Below are 20749 nucleotides of genomic sequence, written 5' to 3' on the forward strand. Positions count from 1 at the left end.
TACAGCCCAGGCCTCTGAGCTCCCCACCCAGGGTTCTTGGGACCCCAGAGACTGGAGCTATCTGGACTGACCTGTCAGGCTGCAGCGGCCTCGCAGGTACAGGTGCCACCTCCTTCACCTCCAGGTAGAACAGATTGGGAAGCTCTGGCTCTCCTGAACCTTTCCTGAGGAGATACAGGCTGCCCTTGTGGAACAGCAAATCCCCTGTAGGCCCACACTCAGGATGAGCCCCGATGTTAGGGAACAAATAGAAGGAAGCAGAGAGCCACCCAGGCTACCCCTCCATGGGGCTACCCCTGGACAGGGCAGTAGGGGAGTTACAAAGGGAGGTAGGCTGAAGAGAGAAGTGGTGGCGACATCCCTATATTCCCATGGCCTTGGGTTCTATGGTTGCAGAACCTCAACCCCTGTACCACCAAGGGCCCAGTGGTAGGGAGTCTGGGGCCCAGGTTGCCCAGACCCCCTTCACATGGAACCTTCCACGGACATCCCACTTTCATGGGTGGGTCACCAATTGCATGGAATGCTAACACAGCTCCCAAGGCCCCTCCTGCCTCCCTGCCTTCTCTCCCCTCTTCTTGCCAGGTCTCTCCCTCAGCGAAAGGGGAGATAGTAAGGGTCAGGGCTTTCCTGCTGAAGCCTCCAGCTCAAATCCACATACCCCTGCTCACCCCAGGAAGAGAAGGTTCTGTTTTCTCTTCAGAACAGACTGCAGGACAGACCTGAGCAGCCTGCTGACCTGGGGGCCTCTCCCACAGCCACGCCTCCTCTCTACCTCCAGCCAGGGCTGGCTCATATACTAGCCCCAGCAGCCCCCAAAGAGCCCAGTCTGTTCTGTCACCTGCCGCTTGCCCTCATGAGAGAGCTATCTGCAAGAGACAAGCAATCTTCTCAGAGAAGCCAAGGCAGCTGGCAGGGGTTCTGGACAGAGGCCCAATTCTGGCACTAGTGGCCTGCACCTGGGCCAGTCCTGCAGCCCCAGGGCCCCTCAGCACCCCGCTTGGGAGCCCTGGCCTATCGCCTATGAGGCTTTGGGCTCCCCTCAGGGCTTGGGGGTGAATGGATGCCAATCTGTGCAGGCCATGCCCTTCATGGAGGATTTTTCTGCCCGCCCCCGCCACCCATATAGCAGAAGCCCATGGGCCACGGAGCACTGGGGCTGAGGAGCATGTGGAGGGAAGCAGGCACCTAAGGTCATTCAGGTGACAGTCCCAGCCACTAGCCAGAGAACCCTTGCCAGTCTAAAGCCTTTTCTTCCTGGAGGCTGACATCTGAGTGCTGATTTGGCTCTACCCCAGCTCCAGTATTGGGGCGGGTATGGTTCCATCTGCATTTTTTGCCAGTGATACAGCACATGGCACAGAGGGTAGGGAGGCTTCCCAGGGCACACAGCAGGCTGGGCTAGGGCTGGGGCAGGGGCAGAAGCAGGTTTTTAGTTTTTATAGCATCAGTCTAGCATTCCAGTGCTAGAAAAAAAAAAATGAGGATGATGGTGGATTACACTAATGTTTGCTGGGCACTTGCTATGTGCTAGGAAGAAGGTGTTTTACCTTTACCATTTCTTTCAGTCCTCAAACAACCTCATAAAGAAGGTAGAATTATTTTTCCTTATTTACAGATGAACCAACTAAAGCAAAGAATGCTGCAGCGTTCGCTCTGCTAGGAAGGCGCAGAGGCAGCACAGAACCCTGGCAGTCAGGCTCCAGCATTCTCTCTCCCAACCACCAGCTGGGACCTCCCTTGAGCAAATACCTATTCTCTGTCTGCAGTGAACAGTTTTCAAAGCCTTTTGACATACCCAGCTGCTCTTGTATGCTCTGGAGTATACACAGAACTGAAGTTTGCTCCCTGGGGACAGCAAGCCCCCCGGGAACTGCAGGGACTTCAGAAGCAGTGTCTGGCTGGTGAATGAGGAAGAAAGGCAGACACTGATGTCTGCATTTTATAGGTGAGAAGACTGAGGCCAGCTGTCTCCTGCAGCAGACCGAAACCCAGCATGAGGCAGTGCTGGCTTGTCAAAGGAAGCAAGGCCCTGGGATATGGCAGCAAGAGAACACACTGAAAGGAAAGTAGTATGAAGCTACAGCCAATCTGGCAGGTGCTGCGCTTACCTCGGCTGATCCTCTGCTTCTCCCCAGAGAGGATGCCCGGCGTGTCGATGACACTGATGCTCTCCAGCACGGGGTTGGGCAGCTGGGCACACACGAACCTGCGCCGTGAAAGGAAACCTGCTGTGAGCCACTGTCCTCTCGTGCTGCTCACACACCCTCATCTCAGGCCCCCACCAACTTTTCCTGGCCCAGGGCAGAAGTTCAGAAGCCAGCTGCCTTCCAGGGCAGACTCCCAGCCTGGCCCTGGCAGAGGGCTCAGCTCAGAGGAGGCTCCCTGCGGGGTCTTGAGGTTCACATTTGCGAACCCCTGCTGTCGGGGCACCAAGATGTCCAGACTTCTATCCCTGCCCCCAAAGTGTGGGGAAGAGGCCTGCTCATGAGCAGCCACAGGATGAGGTGCAAGGGGACCAGCACCCCATGGGAGGTCAGAGGAAGGACTTGGGAGATCACAGGTGGAGAGATGGCTTCCTGGAGGAGGCAGCACTGGTGCTGGTCTTGAAGAATGGATCGGATCACCCTGGAACATTTCTCTGGGTTTCTAAAGGACCATCTGAATACCAACCATTGTATTTAGGAGTGAAGTCAAGTGTTATTCAAGAAAGTATTATTGTTACATCCCTAAGTCTCAAAATACAAATTGGTAAACTATGATCCTTCTTACCCCAAATCTCAATTACATTTTTGATGCGAGGCAACAAGGTATCTTACTATCACAACTACCCTAAGCCTCTGTTACCCAGTGACATGGCGACAGTCATGCAGAAGAATTTGAAGCACCTTGACAGCATCTAAGACTTCAAAAGATGACCACAATTTATCAGGCAGATGTTGGGGTATGAGCAGGTGCCAGGGTGTGTGTGTGTGTATGTGAGTTTGTGTGTGTGTTGGGAGTGGCAGAGAAGGCAGCATTCTAGATTGAGATAAGGGGTGAAAGTGCAGTATTAATAGGTTTAATTGTGTCCCGCAGAGATATGCTGACATCTTAACTCCCAGTAAACTTATTTGGAACAAGCAACCTGAGGGTTGTTAGAGTTACACTCAGCATGAAATCATACAAGAGTAGGGTGGGCCCCTAATCTGATAGGACTGGTGTCTTCATAATGCAGGAGAACACCATGTGAAGACACACACAGAGGAAAGATGGTCTCATGAAGATGGAGGCAGAGATGGAGGGATGTTGCCACAAGCCAAGGAATGCCTGGAACCACCAAGAAGCTGCGAGGAGCAAGCAAGGTAACCCCCTAGATACTTCACAGGAGCATGGCCCTGCTAGTACTTTGGCTCTGGACATCTGGCCTCCAGAACTGTGTGTGAGAACTACAGTAGTTGTTTTAGGCCACCCACTTTGTGATGATATGTTATGGTGACTCTAGAAAAGCACAACAAGCTGGTGGAAATGTGGCAGGGGGTGGGGGTGGGGAGATGCACCACTGCACACCACTGGGCAAGAATGGGAAGACTGGATTGGCCAGATATGGATGGACAGGGAGGTAGCGCTAAATCACTGAAGTCATCAAAGCCACATTAACAGATCTGGATTGTATATTGAGAGCAGTAGAAACTCACTGGAACAGTTACAGGGAACTGTTCAGCAGGTCAGTTCAGCAGGTCCAGTTCAGGTCAGCAAATATTTATGTAGTGTCCATTATGTGCCTGGCACTGTGCTAGAGGCTAAGAGACTGAGGCTAAGAGAATAATGTGGCTAAGGGAAGTATGCGGCCTAATTCTCTCCTGTTGAAGCATGAGGTGTCCGAGGCCCAAGCACACTCAGTCCTCAGGGTGAAGACACACCCAGTTTTCTAAAACAGATCCCACACTGGGCTGAAGCCAGCTTGAGCAGGCTTCCGTCACTTGGTGATCAGGTGGCCCTATGCTGGGGGTGGGGATTGAGGCTGGGGTGGAGGCATCAGGCAGGCTGAGGCCATGGAAAGAGAAGGGCCAGGAACTGAAGGTGGGCCAGACTGAAGGAGACCTCAGGTCATAGAAACGAGAGAAAAAAGGCACCAGAGAGAGGCTGGGGAGCGCCTGGCCAGGGGGCGCAGGAGCACCGTCAGTGAACTGAGGGGCCAGTGGTTGAGAGACAAGAACCAGAGAAGGAGGGAAGGTCAGTGTCCCCTCTTACGGTCACTAAGAGGTCACCTCCACAATGACCTTCGCAGACAGCTGTCCGGGAAGCTGTGTGGAGGTGGGACCAAGAAGCTTGACTGTGAAAGGAAAGGGATAGGGATGGGGGGGTAGGGCTCCCTGTAAGTTTTTCAGAGGAGATATTTCCATGTGGAAGGGAAGGCGCCAAGGGGGTGGAGTTGTCAGAAGGAAAGGAATAATCCATGGAGCCGGAGCTGTCCCTGAGCAGTTGGCCCCAAGCACAGCATGGGGGAGGGAGGAGCTAGACCTGGAGGAAAGGAAGTCCTGGCTGCCTGCATTCGGGGGCAGGGAATGAGGACAGAAGTCAATGAAGCCCATTGATGAACAGATTGGAAAAAAACAACTAGAAGGGATCCAGGGGCACGGGCTTCATTTTCTCTAGACTAGGAAGCAGGGTCATCTGCGGAGTGATGGGAGCTGGCCTGGAGCGCCCAGAGGACAAGGAGGGGGGACAAGAAATGGGGGCTCTTGGCAGTGCTGGGAGGGAGACCCACATCTGGGTACAGCCTCCCTGTGCGTGGCTGCAACGAAGCTGGGGGCACACAGAAGGGGGACTGTCTCCCCTTCCCTGCTGTTCTTCCAATAGACCCTGCGAGGGCCAGTCTGGAAAGCCGCCTTCCCGGCTGGCTGTCGAGAGGTCCTGCAGGAAACCAGACCTCACGATTCCTTCCCTGTCCTGGTCAGAGGGCTCCTGCGTGAAGCAGCATTCTCCCATTCCTCTCTGCTTGTTTTAATTTTCCAGTTGTCTCTGCCTGGAATGTCCTTTTTTTTTTAACCCTGTCAGTGTCATCTCGCTCGTCATTGAACACGGGTGCTGATCTCACATGCCAATTTTCCACCAAGGCCGTGTCAGGCCTCCTGCCCTGGGTCCTGGCCTGTTCTCCAGGCCTCTGACCCTGCTCAGTCCCACATCCCCCTCAGAGCTAGGCCCAAGGCCAGCGGGGCTGATGTCTGCTGAAATAAAACATGGATTCTCTCCCTCAGCAAGACCCTGGGAGGGAGTCACGGTTCTTTCTTTACCAAAGTTGGTCTCCTGGCCAGAGGCAGAGATAGGTCCTTCTGGAAAGTCAGGATCTTGCTTGAGTCGGTTTCAGGTTAAACACTTTATTCATTGATATCACAGCTGAATAGTGTCACCTTCTCTGTTTATATTGTTCTTTTCCTAATACCTTCATATACAATTTTTTAAATAAATCAAATAGTATGCAAATGGCAAAAGAAGCAGTTCAGCGAAGTGCAAAAAGAAATAGGAGGGTCTCCCTCATTCTTCGCCCCTCAACCCCACTCCCTAAAGGCAGCCACTGTAAACAATTCCAGGGACCACTCGAAATTCGTTTTCCTAGCACTTGTGCTCAGATTTTCTTTACGCAGTATTTGTAGGAGATTACAGCATAGATGACTTGTTTTCTATTATTTGTGGATAAAGAGACTAAGACTCAAAGAGGTTAACTGTTTCTGCCCTGGGTAAGGCACTCCTACTCCACCTTACACACACCTTCTGATTTTAATATGTTCAAAAATAGACTTGGCAAGACTTGCTGGGTTTAATTAATGACAGAAAGCTCAGCTCTTAAGAACGCACCGGGTGTATGATGGCAATTACAGAGATTCTGTTGTCATAATAGACTATACGCTATCACACAAAATACCATATACTGTTGTGATTATTATGAGCACAATTATTTCAAAATGGGGTTAACTGCCAAACCTTTACTCTGTCTTCCAATGAGCCCCACCGCTCTTAGGCCCAGTTCTTTCTCACCTCTCAACTGGGATCCTGCTCCTCATAGCTACCCTCAGATGGATTAATGCTATTCAGTGGACTCCAAGTCACTGCAAGCTCAAGTGTTCAAAGTCAAATTCATCAGCCACAACCCTGGTAGGCTCCCCTGGACCTACCAGCCTCCGCTCACTCATGCTGACTCATCCTCCATCATGTTCTTCACATATTAGAGATACAACTCAGGGCTACATGTCTCACTGCACCTTGACATCATCGCCACCTTAATCTTCTTATTTTAGACGCACAATTTAGTTTCCTAAGTAAATCATGTCAAACTCCTGAGGACGCTCTACCTCCAGGCCAATTTCCCAAGATTCATCAGCACGACCCTCCCCAGGCATCACTATTTTGGAGCACCCCCTTCCCATGCACAATTTCACACACTCCCCATGCAGCCTCTCCCCAGTAGACCCTCCCCATCCTGTGTTGGAGAGCTACAGAGCCTGTGCTCCTAGACGAAAGATGAGGGACAAGCACAAAGCTTGATACTAAACATCCTGCAGGATAAGACATGTTGAGAATCCTTTGGGCAATAAGCCTCAACTTTGACAACAAGTGGCAACAGGGGCTTACCTAGGCCCCTTGGTGGATAACACATGGAGTGAACGAAATAATACATGACAATACTAGACAGTCATTTTAAAAAAATGTTAAGTGTGATCCACATGCAAACACTGGATCTATTTAACAAGTATGATGGGGACAGCCTGCAATCTTGTGAGTCATGATGGAAAGGCCTGGGTCAGCTTGACCCTAAAGTTTCCTCCATTCAAATCTTCACAACCACCCCAGTGTCTGTAGACTTAGATTCTTCTTAGGGGAGAAGAGTGGACTTGTTCAAGGTCACATAGTGAGTCCATAGGAGAATCAGTGCTCAAACTCAAGGCTTCTATTTTAAGTCCTGGGTCTTTTCCACAGAGTAAGAACAATGTCCTCTGCCTCCTTTCAGTTGTATGCAAGCTCCCCCCACCCCAATGCTGGGGGATTAGCCAGCCAGAGTAGCCCCTCAGGCTTTTATTGCAAAGAGGTACAGATTGGGTGTGATTTAACTCCAGGCCTTTCCCTGCTCCATGCCCAGGAGTCAGCCCAGATTACAGCTACCTCATCCCTGATCATTGGTGATTCACTCAGTTACACGCCTAGCAAGAGAAGAACACTCAAGAGACACCTTGAGCATGCAAAAAGCATTGAGCGTCCCCAAATCCTGCCTCCACCTTTTGCTTCTCATCCTCCGGGAAGAAAAGGGAACACCTGCACTCACCTGTTCAAGAAGGCATTGCCAAAGGCATTCAGTTTCCGGAAGGGCTTCTTAGGATCCACCACCAGGGCGTTGCCAGGGACAATTCCCTCCACCTCTCCCTGCATCACCGCGATGAAGGAGTCGGTGGTGGGCTCGGGCCCAATCCTCATGCCGGGGAAGTCCTGTTCCAGCAGGTACCTGGCAGAAGGGAGCACAGTCACAATGCAGGGCTCCTGTCTCCATGGGCAGACGAGGGTCACACAGGGGCAGGCCCGGAGCTTGGGCTTTCATGGCAGGGAGAGAGGCTGCCCTCTCAGATAAGACCTCAAATAACTGCGTGGAGGAGGTGGGGTTGCAACTGATCTTAATATAGCAAATCTGTCCTTTTTGGTCCTTATCTTTTTCCCTCCTTGAGCCAGGACAAAGAAAAACAAAAAACACACAACAAAACAACAACAACAACAACATCAAAAAAAACCCAACAATATCTGAGCTCAGAAACAAAGCATGGCCAAGTTTTGAAGACCCCACAACTCGAGGTTGTGAGGGCAGCTGACATGCCCTCAGAAGGCATGGCCAATCCATGCGGTCTGCTCACTTTCCTATTAATTTACCTGGTTAGTCAGTCATTCAATGAAAAAACTGTGCTTATGTGACACAGTGTGAAGTGGATTCCCATCCCATCCTGGACTCTTGGCCCGTCTCTGCACCAGCTGTGACCTGAGGTGGCAGGTTCTCTCTGGCTCTCCTCCTGGGCAGTGAGTCCAAGGCCACATGTCCTTCTCCACAGCCCCCTTTAGAAGCCAAGATCAATATCACATATGAGCCAGAGAATGAAGGGCAGAGCCTGTGAGGACAACCAGGCCATTTGGAAGGAGCTCAGAACAGCTTTAAACCCAAACAGTGTGAGTCTGTTCCCAGGAGAGAGCCCAGAACTGCTGGCTTGGGACTGGCCGGGGGAGAGTCCCCAGGGCCTCTTCCCAAGCCAGCATGGACCAGGAGCTAAGGAGTGACCCCTGAGATGAGCCTCCATCGTGTGCTGGGAGTCTCCTCCTTAACTAAGAGGGCCCGTATTCACTCTTGGAGGGAAAAACCAAGAAGCCCTCAGGGAAGAGGTCAAGTCAGAGTCTGTGAGGTTGGGAAGGGAACCAGGCTATGTCCCGGACCAGTGGTCCTCAGCCCTGGCGCCCCCTGCAGCTCTGGTGGGTGGTGCCTTGGCCTCACCCTAGGTTCTGATCTATTTGCTCAGGGGTGGGCCTTGGCAGCTGGTACTTTTTAGGACTTTTCCTACTGATCTGAATATGCAGGCAGGGTTGACAAACTGCTCTGAACCAATGTTCTCATTTTACTGATAATCATCCCTGACAGGAGCATTTCCACATGTCAGATGTTATACTGATCACTTCGGGAACATTGCTTCCTTCAGCTTCACAGCAGGCATTATTGAGAAATCCAAGACTGAGAAGGGTTATGTGGCTTTCTCCAGCTGGAGTGGACCCAGAATCCACATCCATAACAGCCTAACATCTGTCCTTCAACTGTCTTCTACTCTGAAGAAATGCCTGCCAGAGAGAGGGGGGTCACGGCCCCACTGAAGGCCTGGGCAGAGCTGGGACCTCAGGCCATGTCTGCAGGGCCCACGCTCTGCCTGCCAGAGGTGGGCCTGGAGCAGTAACCAGCTCAGCCTGACAAAGTGGTGGCTGGGGAGACTTGCTGGAGTTTCTTCCAGCTTGTCGACATCTGCTTGTGCCTTGGAGAAGAGCTCCCAGCTGCTAGCTTCTCTGAAGTTCCAGGGCAGGGTTGCCATGGGCTCCCTCCCCAAGGAGCCTGCCTCCTGCCTTAGAGCTGCTGCTCAGCCCAGGAGGCCACCCCGCAGGCACAGGAGGGTTTCAGGTTGCCTCAGGAAAACCCTCATCTCCCTTTGGGATCCAGGCCCAACAATCTGGGTGTGAAGGCAGGATTTCCTCCTGTTGGAAGATCATTTTAAAAACTATCACTTGGGGGTGTGAAGAGAATAAATCCCAACAGCTGCACACTTGAATGGGACTTCCTGCTTCCTTATGCCTTCTCCTTCAGGCCTCCACGAGGGGTGGGAACAGGCAGATCTGGCTTCTCTAAGCATGAGGCACTGGACTTCTGTGGGCCCTACACCCTTCACTTTCACAGGGGAGGTGACAGTTGCAGTGCACCGGGTGCTGTTCTGGACTTCGCATGGATTATCTCCTTTTATCTTCATGTCTCCTCTGATGTGGACACTACACCCTTATCATCAAATGGGCCTAGTAAGAAAAGACACCTCCTAGGATCAATCTAGTTACAGAGCTTAAGACTTAAACCAGCATCAAATTAGTTACAGCCTTTAAGTACTTACATCACTCTTTGATACCCAGATTACTATCCCATTGTATTTGTTATTCATTTTTTAAAGATTTATTTTATTATGCATACAAGAACTGGGGTACAGGCCAGAGGTGTGGGGGATGAAAGGATTTATCAGAGACAGAGTGGGGAACAGAACAGGTAGATCTACTGAAATACACTGCTGAGGGGAGCAGCGGGTGAAATAGGAGAGGTCTGCTGCACCATGTGGGTAGCTCCCTGGCTGGGGATCCTGCGGATAGCTTCATAGTGCTGCATCTTAACCCCTTGCGCCACCAGGGAGGCCTTACTATCCCATTTTAAAGAGGAGGAAAGGCTAAACGAGCTGCCCCACGTTATGCCATCAGTAACGGGCAGGGCTTCTGAATTTGAACTTGGCACCTAGACTGAGAATTCAGGCTCCGAGCCACTACATTCACTGTCTCCTTTCCTGCCTTGACCAAGAAATGCAGCCACTTCTGGGCACAGGCCAAAGCACTGAGGTCCACATGGGCCTGGAAGAAGGAAAGACAAGAAAGCCACAAAGGAACGTGGTTTGGCAGGAGGCTGCCAGGGGTCAAGCTTGGGGGAGAGGTTAGGATGTGGGACCCACAAGCCCAGGAACGCACTCATCTATATGAACATCCACCCTTGGGCTCACAGCTCCACAGCAATGAGTGGGGTGTTGTATGCAAAAGCTGTAGCTATCAGGTGAAGAGAGCAGACCCCAGGCCCACAGGCTCCAAGAGGACATTTTGGGGGACTTAACCTCAGTAGGGCCAGATTCTCCTGGGAAGTACTTTCATGTCAATCAACACCTTGATGGGAAACCCATCTATTTTGCCCGTGTGTGGGAATACCTGCCTGAAAGGACACCTGAGTGAGAAGCCCTATGCAGGACCATGCTGGGGGTGGTGGGTGGGGAGCAAGTGTGAATTCTGGGCAGATGCTGGCTGTGGTTCTCATCAAAGTCTTCGGGGCAGCTGACATAGGAAGCTGAGTTGGAAAGAAACAGTTCTGAACAGCTTTAAGAAGGCCCAGCCTGAACAGGCCACATGGCAGGGATGAAGTATCTTTCTGACACAGGCGTCTCAGATTTCATCCCTAAGAGGGAGACTCTAAGTATCAGCAGATGGGCCAGTATGACGCCTCCCAGCAGAGCAGGGCCACTTCCCCAGATGTCCTGGAGCTGCAGTCCAAGGCTACCATCAAGGGCCTGCTGTCCTGCCCTCTCAGCTAAACCCACAGGACCCCAAAACTTGCTGACCACACATAGGTCTGGAGAAACACAGAGTCTAGTAAAACCACCAGCAAATCCAGGGACACGGTCCAACCAGAGGACCCTGGAGAGGGGTAAATTCGCAGGGACATTTGGGTATGGCTGGCAGCACCGAGTGCCCCCTGAACAAAGCAGTCACTGTGTCCAGAAAGGAAAACTTATTGAGGGAGCTCATCACTGCTTCTCTATGGGAAGTGATACAGATCGCCTTTGTTGCCAGGCAGAAACGTTCCCACAGAGGCATAAACAAAGAAAAATTAGTGCAAGCCTAGGCGGGAAGGGCAGAGAGGGGTACCCACATGAATAAGGGGGGACAGGTGCTGTTTTGGAACATTTACTCAAATTATTCCACTGAGTCAGTCCTATAAATACTGCAGGACAGCAGCTTTATTGCGGTCTTGCAGCTCCCTACATTGAGATAGAGGCGATCCAAGTTCAGGGCCAGATGAGAAAAGTGAGAGGATTTAAGGGCGGAAAAGATTTTGCCATCCAATGCAAAATAATAAGCACTGAATCCTAAAGCAGTGCAAGGAAGTCCAGTGCAATGCCAACTTGCCCCCTGAGAATGAGTTTTCTGCATATTCTTCTTAAGTAAATTATTTCATAACATTTTCCTCATGTTTTTGTGGCCTGCTTTAGTGGTGACCTAAGCACCCAGGGCAAGGCACGGAGCCAAGAATCTTATATTCTGCCTCCAAAGTACCCATCTCTAAGAAAGTGAAAATCAAAATCAACAAAAAACTATGAACCAGAGACACTTTTTGGGGGGGGGGGGGCGGGAGGGGAAGGATTGGGGTCAGAATGGGGCGTTTGCAATTGTATGGGGGAATATAAAAATAAAATTTAATATTTAAAAAAAAAAACAAAAACAAAAAAAAACAACAAAGTACCCATCTCTGCCACAGTGGGGCCAGAACTCAGGCTGCAGACCTCAGGCTGCTGCGGAAGGCACCCAGCCAGGGCAGGGGGGCGGGGGAAGAGAGGGGAAGGCCCCACAACAGTGCTGGGGGTGGGGGAGGAAGCAACTTCATGGGTGGTGGTTTGAGCAGATATGGCCTTGGACACAGCCCTAAAGGCCACTGCCTCAGTGTCCCTGGTTTATAAAATGGAGATAATAGTTGTTTTCTAGTGAGGTCAGAAGAATAGAATGAAGGTTTTGAGATGATATATGTGAGGTTGGGAAAAACAAAGATTACGTGCCCAGACAGGCAGAGAGAATAATTGGGGAAAAGGGACACCTCAGAGTTGCCGCTAAGAACTCAGCACATTGCTACCTAATCTCCAAACCAGCCCCAGCGCACCTCCCTGCCTCCTCCTCCCAAGCCTTAACTGATTCATTACCACCTCACTCTCTTCCCTGAAAATCACATAGCTATTAATTTGTGTATCTTCGGGGAATGCTACTTTCTGGCTTGTATTATTATAGACATTTGCTTATATATCTACATTTTTAGTCTCACTAAGCACTGGGGACTCGAGCTTTAAAAAGGGGTTCAGACAGTAATTTCCACCCTATTGGCCTCACAGGACTTTAGAGAGACCCTGAAGCACCCCACAGACACCTAGGGAGGGAGCAGATGGGAGCTACTACCCAGCACTGCCTGTAGAGTTTCCCAACTCCACGGCCAGTTGAGGTCTGAGTCAGCTCAGTGCTCCTGGGAGCAGCCTACCCCATGGGGTAAAATGGCCCCACACAAAGTCCAGTGGCCAGATGGAAGTTTTCCCTGGTGCCTCAGGTTGTCTGCCCCTGCCCTGTGGCAGGCCCTGTTTTGTCCCTGCTCTGCCCCTGCCCTGCCCGGCCTCCCCAGTTCTGTTTCATGCTCCTCCTCCCACCCTGGGAGGTGGGAGCCAGGCTCCTTCAGGCTGTACATACTGCCTCCTTCTCTTCTCCCTGCTTCCCACACTGGGTGTTGTGCCCATAGGGCTTCCCACCTTCCTGAGGGCCAGCCTGGAAGTTAAGAGAATCCACTAGAAAAAGAGGGCAAGGCACAGCCTCAAGTCCAGTGCGAGGAACAGAACAGCGCTCCTGCGAACAAGCCTGAGAATGTGCTTTCTAGTCACGTTAGAGACAAGGAAACTGAGGCTCAGAGCAGTCAGGCCTTGATCACGAGGCCTCTTGGCTGCTACCTGTGTGGCCTGGACTCTGCTGAGCCAGTCTGTGTTCTTTCCAAGGTCCCACCACACTGGCAATAGGACCAGGAAGGAGTCTGTCTTCCAGAGGCCCTTCTCGCAGAAAATCTTCTGCCGAGGACTGCAGACAGCTGATTTTCAAGGAAGATCGTAAGCTGGGCCTGAGGCAGGGTGACATAGTTCCTCCATTCAAGGGCCGTCTGGTTCCTTGAGTAAAACTTAGGCCTTGAAAAAGGCCCTAGCCCCACTCAGGGACCAGGTCAGAATCCTCAAGTCCTTTAACCCCAGAGGGCAGACAGGAGAGAGCTGGTACAGGGATTGTGGCTGGCAGGATGGACTTTGCAGAGGTCAGTGGGTTTATCTGGAGTCAGGGGGTTCTTTGTCAGCTTTTTTCAGCTTTCCAGAGAATCATCTTCTTTTATGGGGTGATAATACTGTAATGCTCAGGGTAAGGCCTGGCTGACGGGGATGCCAGGGAGGTGACCATATGGTGCAGCCACAAGCAAATGCCAACTCACTGTTGGAGGAGGACATAACAAGGCCCTGAAGAAATTGAGGAGGTCAAAAGGACCTGCTGAATAGCCTCCCACCATACCTCCACAACCCTTTCTCCAAGTATTCATACTTCGGGATCCAAGTCATGTTATAGAAAGCCCACATGGTCCTTAAGACCAGCCAGGCATCCTTGAGAATATAGCCAGACCAGGCCCCACACCCGATTCTCCTGTCCCTGCTCCATGGCCCACTAGGCCTGCCTTACCACCTGTGGGTACTCTGGCCTTCCTCAGTCCCTGAAACTGGTGCAGGGAGGAGGGACTTGAGGCTGCAGGCCAGCCAGAGGAGGAGAGAGAGGAGAAAATAGCAGAGGCAGGAGGAAAGGCAGCCAGCCACAGGGACACAGGGCTACTGTACTCCAAAGATGCAGCCCGCGTGGGAAGGAGGGCCACCAGGCCAATTTATTGTTTATTTTATTACTCTGGGTTGCTGGGCCTTAGGCCAGGGGAGTTATTTCAGGCAGAGATCATAGCACATTAATTAGTTATTAGAAGAATGTTCTTTTCTGCATGTTCTTTCTGAGACAAGAAATAGATCCTGTAGCAAGTACATATAACTGAACGTGGACACTCAGGAGGCAAAAGGCCCAGCGATGGGGACTGAAGAAGGAAGTCTTTGTCCCTGAGGGAAAGGTCTTTCCCAGGTTCCAGCCAGGGATGGGGCTGAAACTCCCCTGCTTAGGGTAGGAAATGGGAGGTGGGGTAAGGTGGGGGACTGACAACTTAGCTTCTTGGACAGCACCTCAAGAATATAATTCTTAATAACTTAAAAAGTAAGTAAATTAAAAAAAAAAACAAAACACAGAACTCTGCACAACCTTTGACCAAGTGATTTCATGTCTGGGAATCTGAGAAAACAGTCCCATATGTGCAGAAATATCATCTGCAGAGATGTTCAGAGTGATGTTACAATAGAAAAAAAAACTAGAACACTCTAAAACATTCAAGAGACTGGTTAAATGAATAATTGTCTATGTACACAGTGAAATATCATGAAGTTCTTAAAATAATGCTTGCAGAGATTTTTTTAATGTACCTGGGAAGCACTCAGGCTATAAGCAAGAAACCCGCATACAAAATCACAGCAAGAGCTCAACTGTTATAAAATAACCAAAAATGCCAGGAAGATAAATATATATGATATTTAAAATGGTTTCCCCTGAGACGTGGGAGTATGGGTAAATTTTTTCTTCTTCGAATTTATTCTTATCTGCATTTTCCAATTTAAAAACATGTTCAGTAGGTTTAATGAGAAGGAAGGAAAATGTGTCATGTGGCTGTGGAGGGTTTCTCTGTGCTATGACCCCTCCTACCCTGCTGGGGGCTCTCCCTCAAGGGTAGACAGCTTTAGATGTAGAAGCTAAATTCAGTTACAGACAGAAGTGAGGAGGAGAAAACTCTTGTACTTGGAGGATAAGAAAAAGCTGGGACCTCTCTCTTCCGCGGCCTTCCTGTCTTCTTCAGATAAGGAATAATCTATGGTAACTCCACTCTGTCCCTTTCTCAGACCCTGTTAATGGCCAGGCCAGGGTGACTCAGGCAAAGCCAGGGAGTGTCTCAGACAAGAGGCACTTAAATCCAACAGCGCATTCTGCCCCAGGGACACTGGCTTTACCCCACCTTCCCTCCCTTTCTGCAAAAGTCAGAACCTCCATGACTGAGACCTGCTGTGGGTAACCCCTTGGGGAGCTAAGCCACCCTTGTAAGTGTTGGTGCTACAGGAAGGAAAAGCTCCAAATAATGTACAGAGCTAAACACAGGGAGTGTCCAGAGGGCCAGGGAAGGCTGAGCAGCAGCAGGAGTCATCTGTGAATAGCCTGCCCATCCCTTTGGCTGGGGGATATGGAATCCAAAGGAAACCTTGCCACAGAGCGGGAGCTCTGAAGGCCCTTGGGCAGCAATGTGTATTCAATAAAATAAAGGAGATGAATTGGGCCAGGCAGTCTCATCCTCAAATTAGATGTAAATTTGGGATGTATATGCATTTTTCTAAATAGAGATCCACAGTTTTCATCAGCTTTTTAAAGGACCTTTTAAAAAGTTGGGAAGCAATGGGTTACACTAATCACTGTAGTTTAACAGTACACAATATCCAAAAGCTATCAGGCTCATCCACCACCCCCTTTCTTCAGAGATCATTCAGCTCCTCAAAACTGATGAGTCTAAGGCTGTCCACCCCTACAAGGGCAAATTTGATCTGGTTTTCTGTCCAGACACACGTCACTGAGGGGCATGCTGCCAGAGGATGTGTTAGGGGCTCACCCTTAGACAAAATTAGTACCTAGAAAATCAATAACCAGATTCTTAACTTCTCTGCCTTCAGTAAACAAAGCGCTTCAGCAGCGCTTTGCATGTGGCAGGTGCTCAGTCAGTGAAGGGAAAAAGAGAACCTCTACTTTGAAACCTTCCACAGGAGATGAGCACCATTGATTTTGGGGACCATGGCTCTCATCACCACTCTGTGGGAGCCTGACTCTCAACACAGAGGGCCACAAGGACCCTTATGAATGTGGTGATGACTACCCATGAGATCAAGAAAAATGGCCTGCTCTCGAAGGGCTGTGGACTGAGGACCAGAGAGAAGCCTGTCCTTTAAGGTGAGGGGGGAGCCTTATCACTCTGCGGGGGCAGTATGTGGACCTCTCTGAATCAAGGTAGACAAGTTGACTCTTAGATCCCTCCAGCCCAAGGAATGGATGACTCACACCCTCCTCAGTGACAGGCATTTAGCCAACGATCTCCTCCCATGCATCTAGAACCTGCGTCCTGCCTGGTTCTATGGTTTTGGACAATTCATTCAACCTCTAAGTCTGGGCGTGCACTTGCCAAGTAAAGGGCTGGAGGACAAAATTGCCAGTGTCCTTTCCTCCTCCAGGAGACTTTAATATTATTACTGAGCCATTAAGATTAAAAAAAGGGAAAAGAAAAATGCATTCTGCTTCTGGACAGTTCTTGCCTGGTGTTGGGGAGCTGTATGTTGGAGCTCTGCTCAGAGAAGGAAATGGATGAAAGGCACTAGCAGGTGGAGGGCCACCTGGTCCCTGGCCCTCCTCTTCAGCTGCAGCTGTAAAGCCCCCCTGTGAGTGGCTGAGCCAGGGAGTGGTCCCCTGAGGGAGGGAATGTGGGTGGAAGACTCCCCCACCCACATAAAGTCCTCTTGCCCCCAGGAGCTGAGTTTCTCACTTCCTCCAGGGCCTCAGCCTCACCAAAATGAGAATAGGGATACCTCTGAACTTCAAACCGACCTCCTTAGCAAATGCTGAGCTCATCAGGGAGGCACTTGGTAGGATGGGGTCGGGGGCCAGATATGCAATTGTGGGGAGAACTTTGGACACCAGCGCACCGAGGGTTTCTTGTGAAAATGGTTCCCAAGCAGGAGGGGACAGCGAGCGGGAGTGGACGAGGCCTCAGCGCTGGGCGCGGGCGCACTGGCAGGGCCCGGGCCGGCTCACCTGATGAAGGTGGTCTTCCCGGTGGAGTACTGGCCCACCAGCAGGACCATGGGCTTGTTGTCGAAATCCGCATCCTCCAGGGCAGGCGAGTGAAACTCGTGGAAGCGGTAATGCTCTTCCAGGGGCAGAAGCTTGCTCTTGTAGAGTTTCTTGAGCCCGTCGCTCACTGTCTGGAAGACCTCGGGGTCCTTCCTGCGGCGGTCGTCGGAACCCAGCCAGCTGAACATCGCGGCCACCGCAGGGCCCCGCGCGGAGCCCCAGCAGGAGCGCGCGCAGCACCAGGTCCGGGCGCCCTGGGCTCCGGGGGAAGGTGCCCTGCAGGGCGGGCCCGCTGGGCTCGGAGGGGCGCCGCCGCCTTACAGGAGCGCCGGGCTCAGTCGCACCATGACCGGGCGCGCGGCTCGGGAGTCCCTGGGGCGGCGGCGTGGGGCCGGGGACGCGCTCTGGTCCTGCGTCTGGGACCGAGTCCAGCCGCCGCCTCATCCAGGAACCCAGGCCGGAGAGAGAAAAAATATCTGAGCTGGGCAGGAGGGTTGCGATCTCGGAAATTAAAGTCAAGCTTGCAATTAAACTGCCCGATGCCGGGGTCGGAGGCGTGCGCTCCCGAGCTCTCGCCAGCCCTGTCCTGCTCGTCCCCGCTGCAGCTACGGGATGCTTGTGGCTTCTGCCGGGAGGCTCTGGAGAGGCGGCGGTGCTGCTCGGCCGTCAGACAGCTCGGCATCCGCAGGGCAGCCCGCAGCCCCAGGCGCTGGTTTAAATGCCAGCGGTGCAGGAAGCCGGCGGGCGGAGGAAGTCCCCGAGTACTGGCAAGGCCGGCCCGGCCCGCGGGTCCCGGCGAGTCGAAGCCGAGCAGGGCGCCGCCATGTTTGTGGGCAGGCGCTGCGCTCCAGACCTGCGGCCGCTGCCTGGGAAGGGATGCTGAGTCCGGTGGGAACGCGCTGGCATTTCATCCCCGGCCCCTGGAGGTTGCGTTTGGGAACAGCGCCCTCTCAGGGATGCCTGCGAAGGCCGGGTTGACCTCATCCCTCTTTGCTTTTAAATGTTTTTTTTTTTTTTTTTTTTATAGAGGCATGTTTTTTTATTTATTTATTTGTTTGTTTGTTTGTTCTGTTTACACATGCACTGGGTACAGTCAGAAGCGCGGAGGGGTGAGAGAATTCACCAGAGCCAGAGTGGGGAGCAGAGCAGGCAGAAGGACCGAAGTACACTGCTGAGGGGAGCAGCGGGCGGCAGGAGAGGTCTGCCGCCATGTGGGCCCCTCCTCCGGTGGCCGGGGAGCAGCCGGGGATCGAACCGGCGCCGCAGAGGCCGCGGGCAGCTTCGCAACCCAGCGCTCAACCGCTGCGCCACCGGGGAGGCCCCCTCTTTGCTTTTAAATACTTGCCTTTAGTTACTGCGCCCAATTCCTTCGGAAGACAAACACTAAGATCTGGGAATATTTTTCTTGGGGTGTGGAAGGAAGGGTCCAAGATCTGGTTACACAAAATGACCAAAATTGCTACTAAAACTTTTTGCCAGATCTAGGGTGAAGTTAAGTGAGTCATCCCTACTCATTCATTCGTTCCCCTAGAACAAAACAAGCAAACAAGAAAAACCCACAAGTGTTAAGAATTAAGTGGCAGACACAATTTTAGTGACCGTGGATATAAAATTGATCACAAAGATAAGCGCAGGCTGACTTTCCCTTCCAGGAGCTCTGGTTGAGGACGGCTTTAGTCAGGTTATCTGTCTAGAGAGCCATCAGCACGCAGTTCATCATCTGGGGAGCTTGAGGATGACTTCATAGAAAACATGACTGTGGACCTGAAATGATTAAATGATGAATCTATAGAGAAGGAGGGGACATATTCAGGAAGAGTAATGGGCATTTGCAGAAGTGTGGGAACACAGAAAACCTGGTCTGCTGAAGGCAGGGTAAATGATATAATAGGTGATCTAGAATATGGGGTACAAGGAGTGGAAGAGGGTTCCTGAGGCCAGGTGTGAAGGATTTGTTGGCCAAAACAGAACTCATATAGGAAGTAGGAACTGATACTAGTGTTCTGACTAATAACTGTTAACATTAACTCAGTGCTCACCCATGCAGGGGCTAGCAAAGTTCTCAGTGGGTGCTGTTTCATTTAACCTTCACAGAGGCTCAATAGGTAGATTATGCTATCTCTGGTACAGGTGGGGATATTTGGCCAGGTGTAAGCAAAAAGGGGGTATCATCTGTTGAGAATTTGAATGCAATAATAAAACCAACTCAGAGTCAATCTGATTTATATTAGCATCGTTCTAAACAATGTCAGTGATAAAATACTCCTGTCAAGGCAGATGGCTCCCATACATGCCCTTCTACCAAAAGATGGGTGGTCCAGGAAGGACTGCTCATACTAGCAGCATTAGAGGGAGGGGCTTGTGGAGCAAAGAGGCTGGGAGGCCAAGAAACCAGTTAGGAAACAATGCAAAAATGTAGGAGAGAGCAGTAATGAGGATGACGAAGAGGCTGTCTTGAAGAGTTTTTTTTTTTTTCCTGTGATCTAGAATTGACAGATCTTGGTGAGCAATATGAGAGCAGAAATGAGAATAAGGCTGGGTCTAGAATGATGTTGAGTCTTCTGTTATAGGGGACAAGATGGTTAGGGATACTGTTCCAATAATTAGGGTACTCAGGAATAGGGTAGATTGAGCATTAGAGATGATTCAATTAGTCTGAAACACATCAAGGTTGATATGCTTGTGAAACTGCAGGTGAAACAGTAGGGTGAAGATTGGGGGTGTCGGAGGTGGCACTGGCTAGAATCTTCTTAGTTATGCCTTTAGGTCTGTTTCTCTCCTTGACCCCTAAAGCTGGTGGTCTCTTTTTGAGCAAGCTAGTTCTTGGATGAGGAACCACTAAGACTGATATTTTGCCCTTGGCATTTATAGTAGCACCAGCAGATGTGCCTAAGAGGTAATAGTCAACCTATTTACTGGGCTAACCATGCCATGGGAATGGAGTAGCCTTATAGTCGTGTGTCCCCCACCCCCCACCGAGTATCAGCTCTGAATATCTAATTTACTAATTTCGTGACTGTTAACACGTCTAGTCTGGGTCTCTCATTCCTGAAGAGCTGTAAACCTATCTCTAAAAAAGGAGTTGAATAATAGTGCAATACTTCTTTTTTTAAAGATTTATTTATTTATGCATACAAGAGCAGGGTACAGGCCAGAGATGCGGGGGTGAGAGCATTCACCAGAGACAGAGTGGGGAACAGAACAGGCAGATTGACAGAAGTACACCGCTGAGGGGAGCAGCGGGCGAGTCAGGAGACGTCAACTGTGCCATGTGGGTTGCTCCCTAGCTGGCCAGGGATCGAACTCATGCTACAGAGGCTGCAGACTGCTTTATAGAGTGGTGCTTAACCCCTTGTGCCACCAGGGAGACCCAAAAGTGTAATATTTTTATACTCTAGTGGTAATAAGCTTTAAAAGGGAATTTTTAAAAATAATACCATTTATAAAAACCAAAAAGCAAACCTAGGAAAAATCTAATGAAGCTTTATGTGGAAAATGTTGAAATTGTATGGAAAGACATTCAAGAAGTTCCAAATAAATGGGAATGATATATCATGTTCAGTCATGCCACAAAGATACAAATTCTTTACAAAAATTGCTAGATTCAATAATGGATTGAGTTCAAATTAAAATTTGAACAGTGTTTTCATGGAAATTA

The 20749-nt window shown here is 50.7% G+C and overlaps 1 protein-coding gene across 1 annotated transcript in view; it reads right to left on the bottom strand.

The window, feature by feature from the left end:
• Positions 1–17329, bottom strand: part of EHD3 (EH domain containing 3) — a 32212-nt gene extending 14883 nt beyond the window's left edge. The window contains exons 1-3 of the mRNA XM_037528270.2: positions 17053–17329; positions 7301–7477; positions 2112–2209 (exon numbers count right to left, since the gene is read on the bottom strand). Of these exons, the coding sequence (XP_037384167.1) occupies positions 2112–2209; positions 7301–7477; positions 17053–17279 (502 nt within the window). The 5' untranslated portion in view covers positions 17280–17329. The remainder of the gene's footprint in view (positions 1–2111; positions 2210–7300; positions 7478–17052) is intronic.
• Between the last annotated feature and the right edge of the window lie 3420 nt (positions 17330–20749).

Source organism: Talpa occidentalis, unplaced genomic scaffold (assembly GCF_014898055.3).
Source record: "Talpa occidentalis isolate TD23 unplaced genomic scaffold, MPIMG_talOcc4v2.1 talOcc4.5, whole genome shotgun sequence".
In the NCBI taxonomy this organism is placed as follows: Eukaryota; Metazoa; Chordata; class Mammalia; order Eulipotyphla; family Talpidae; genus Talpa; species Talpa occidentalis.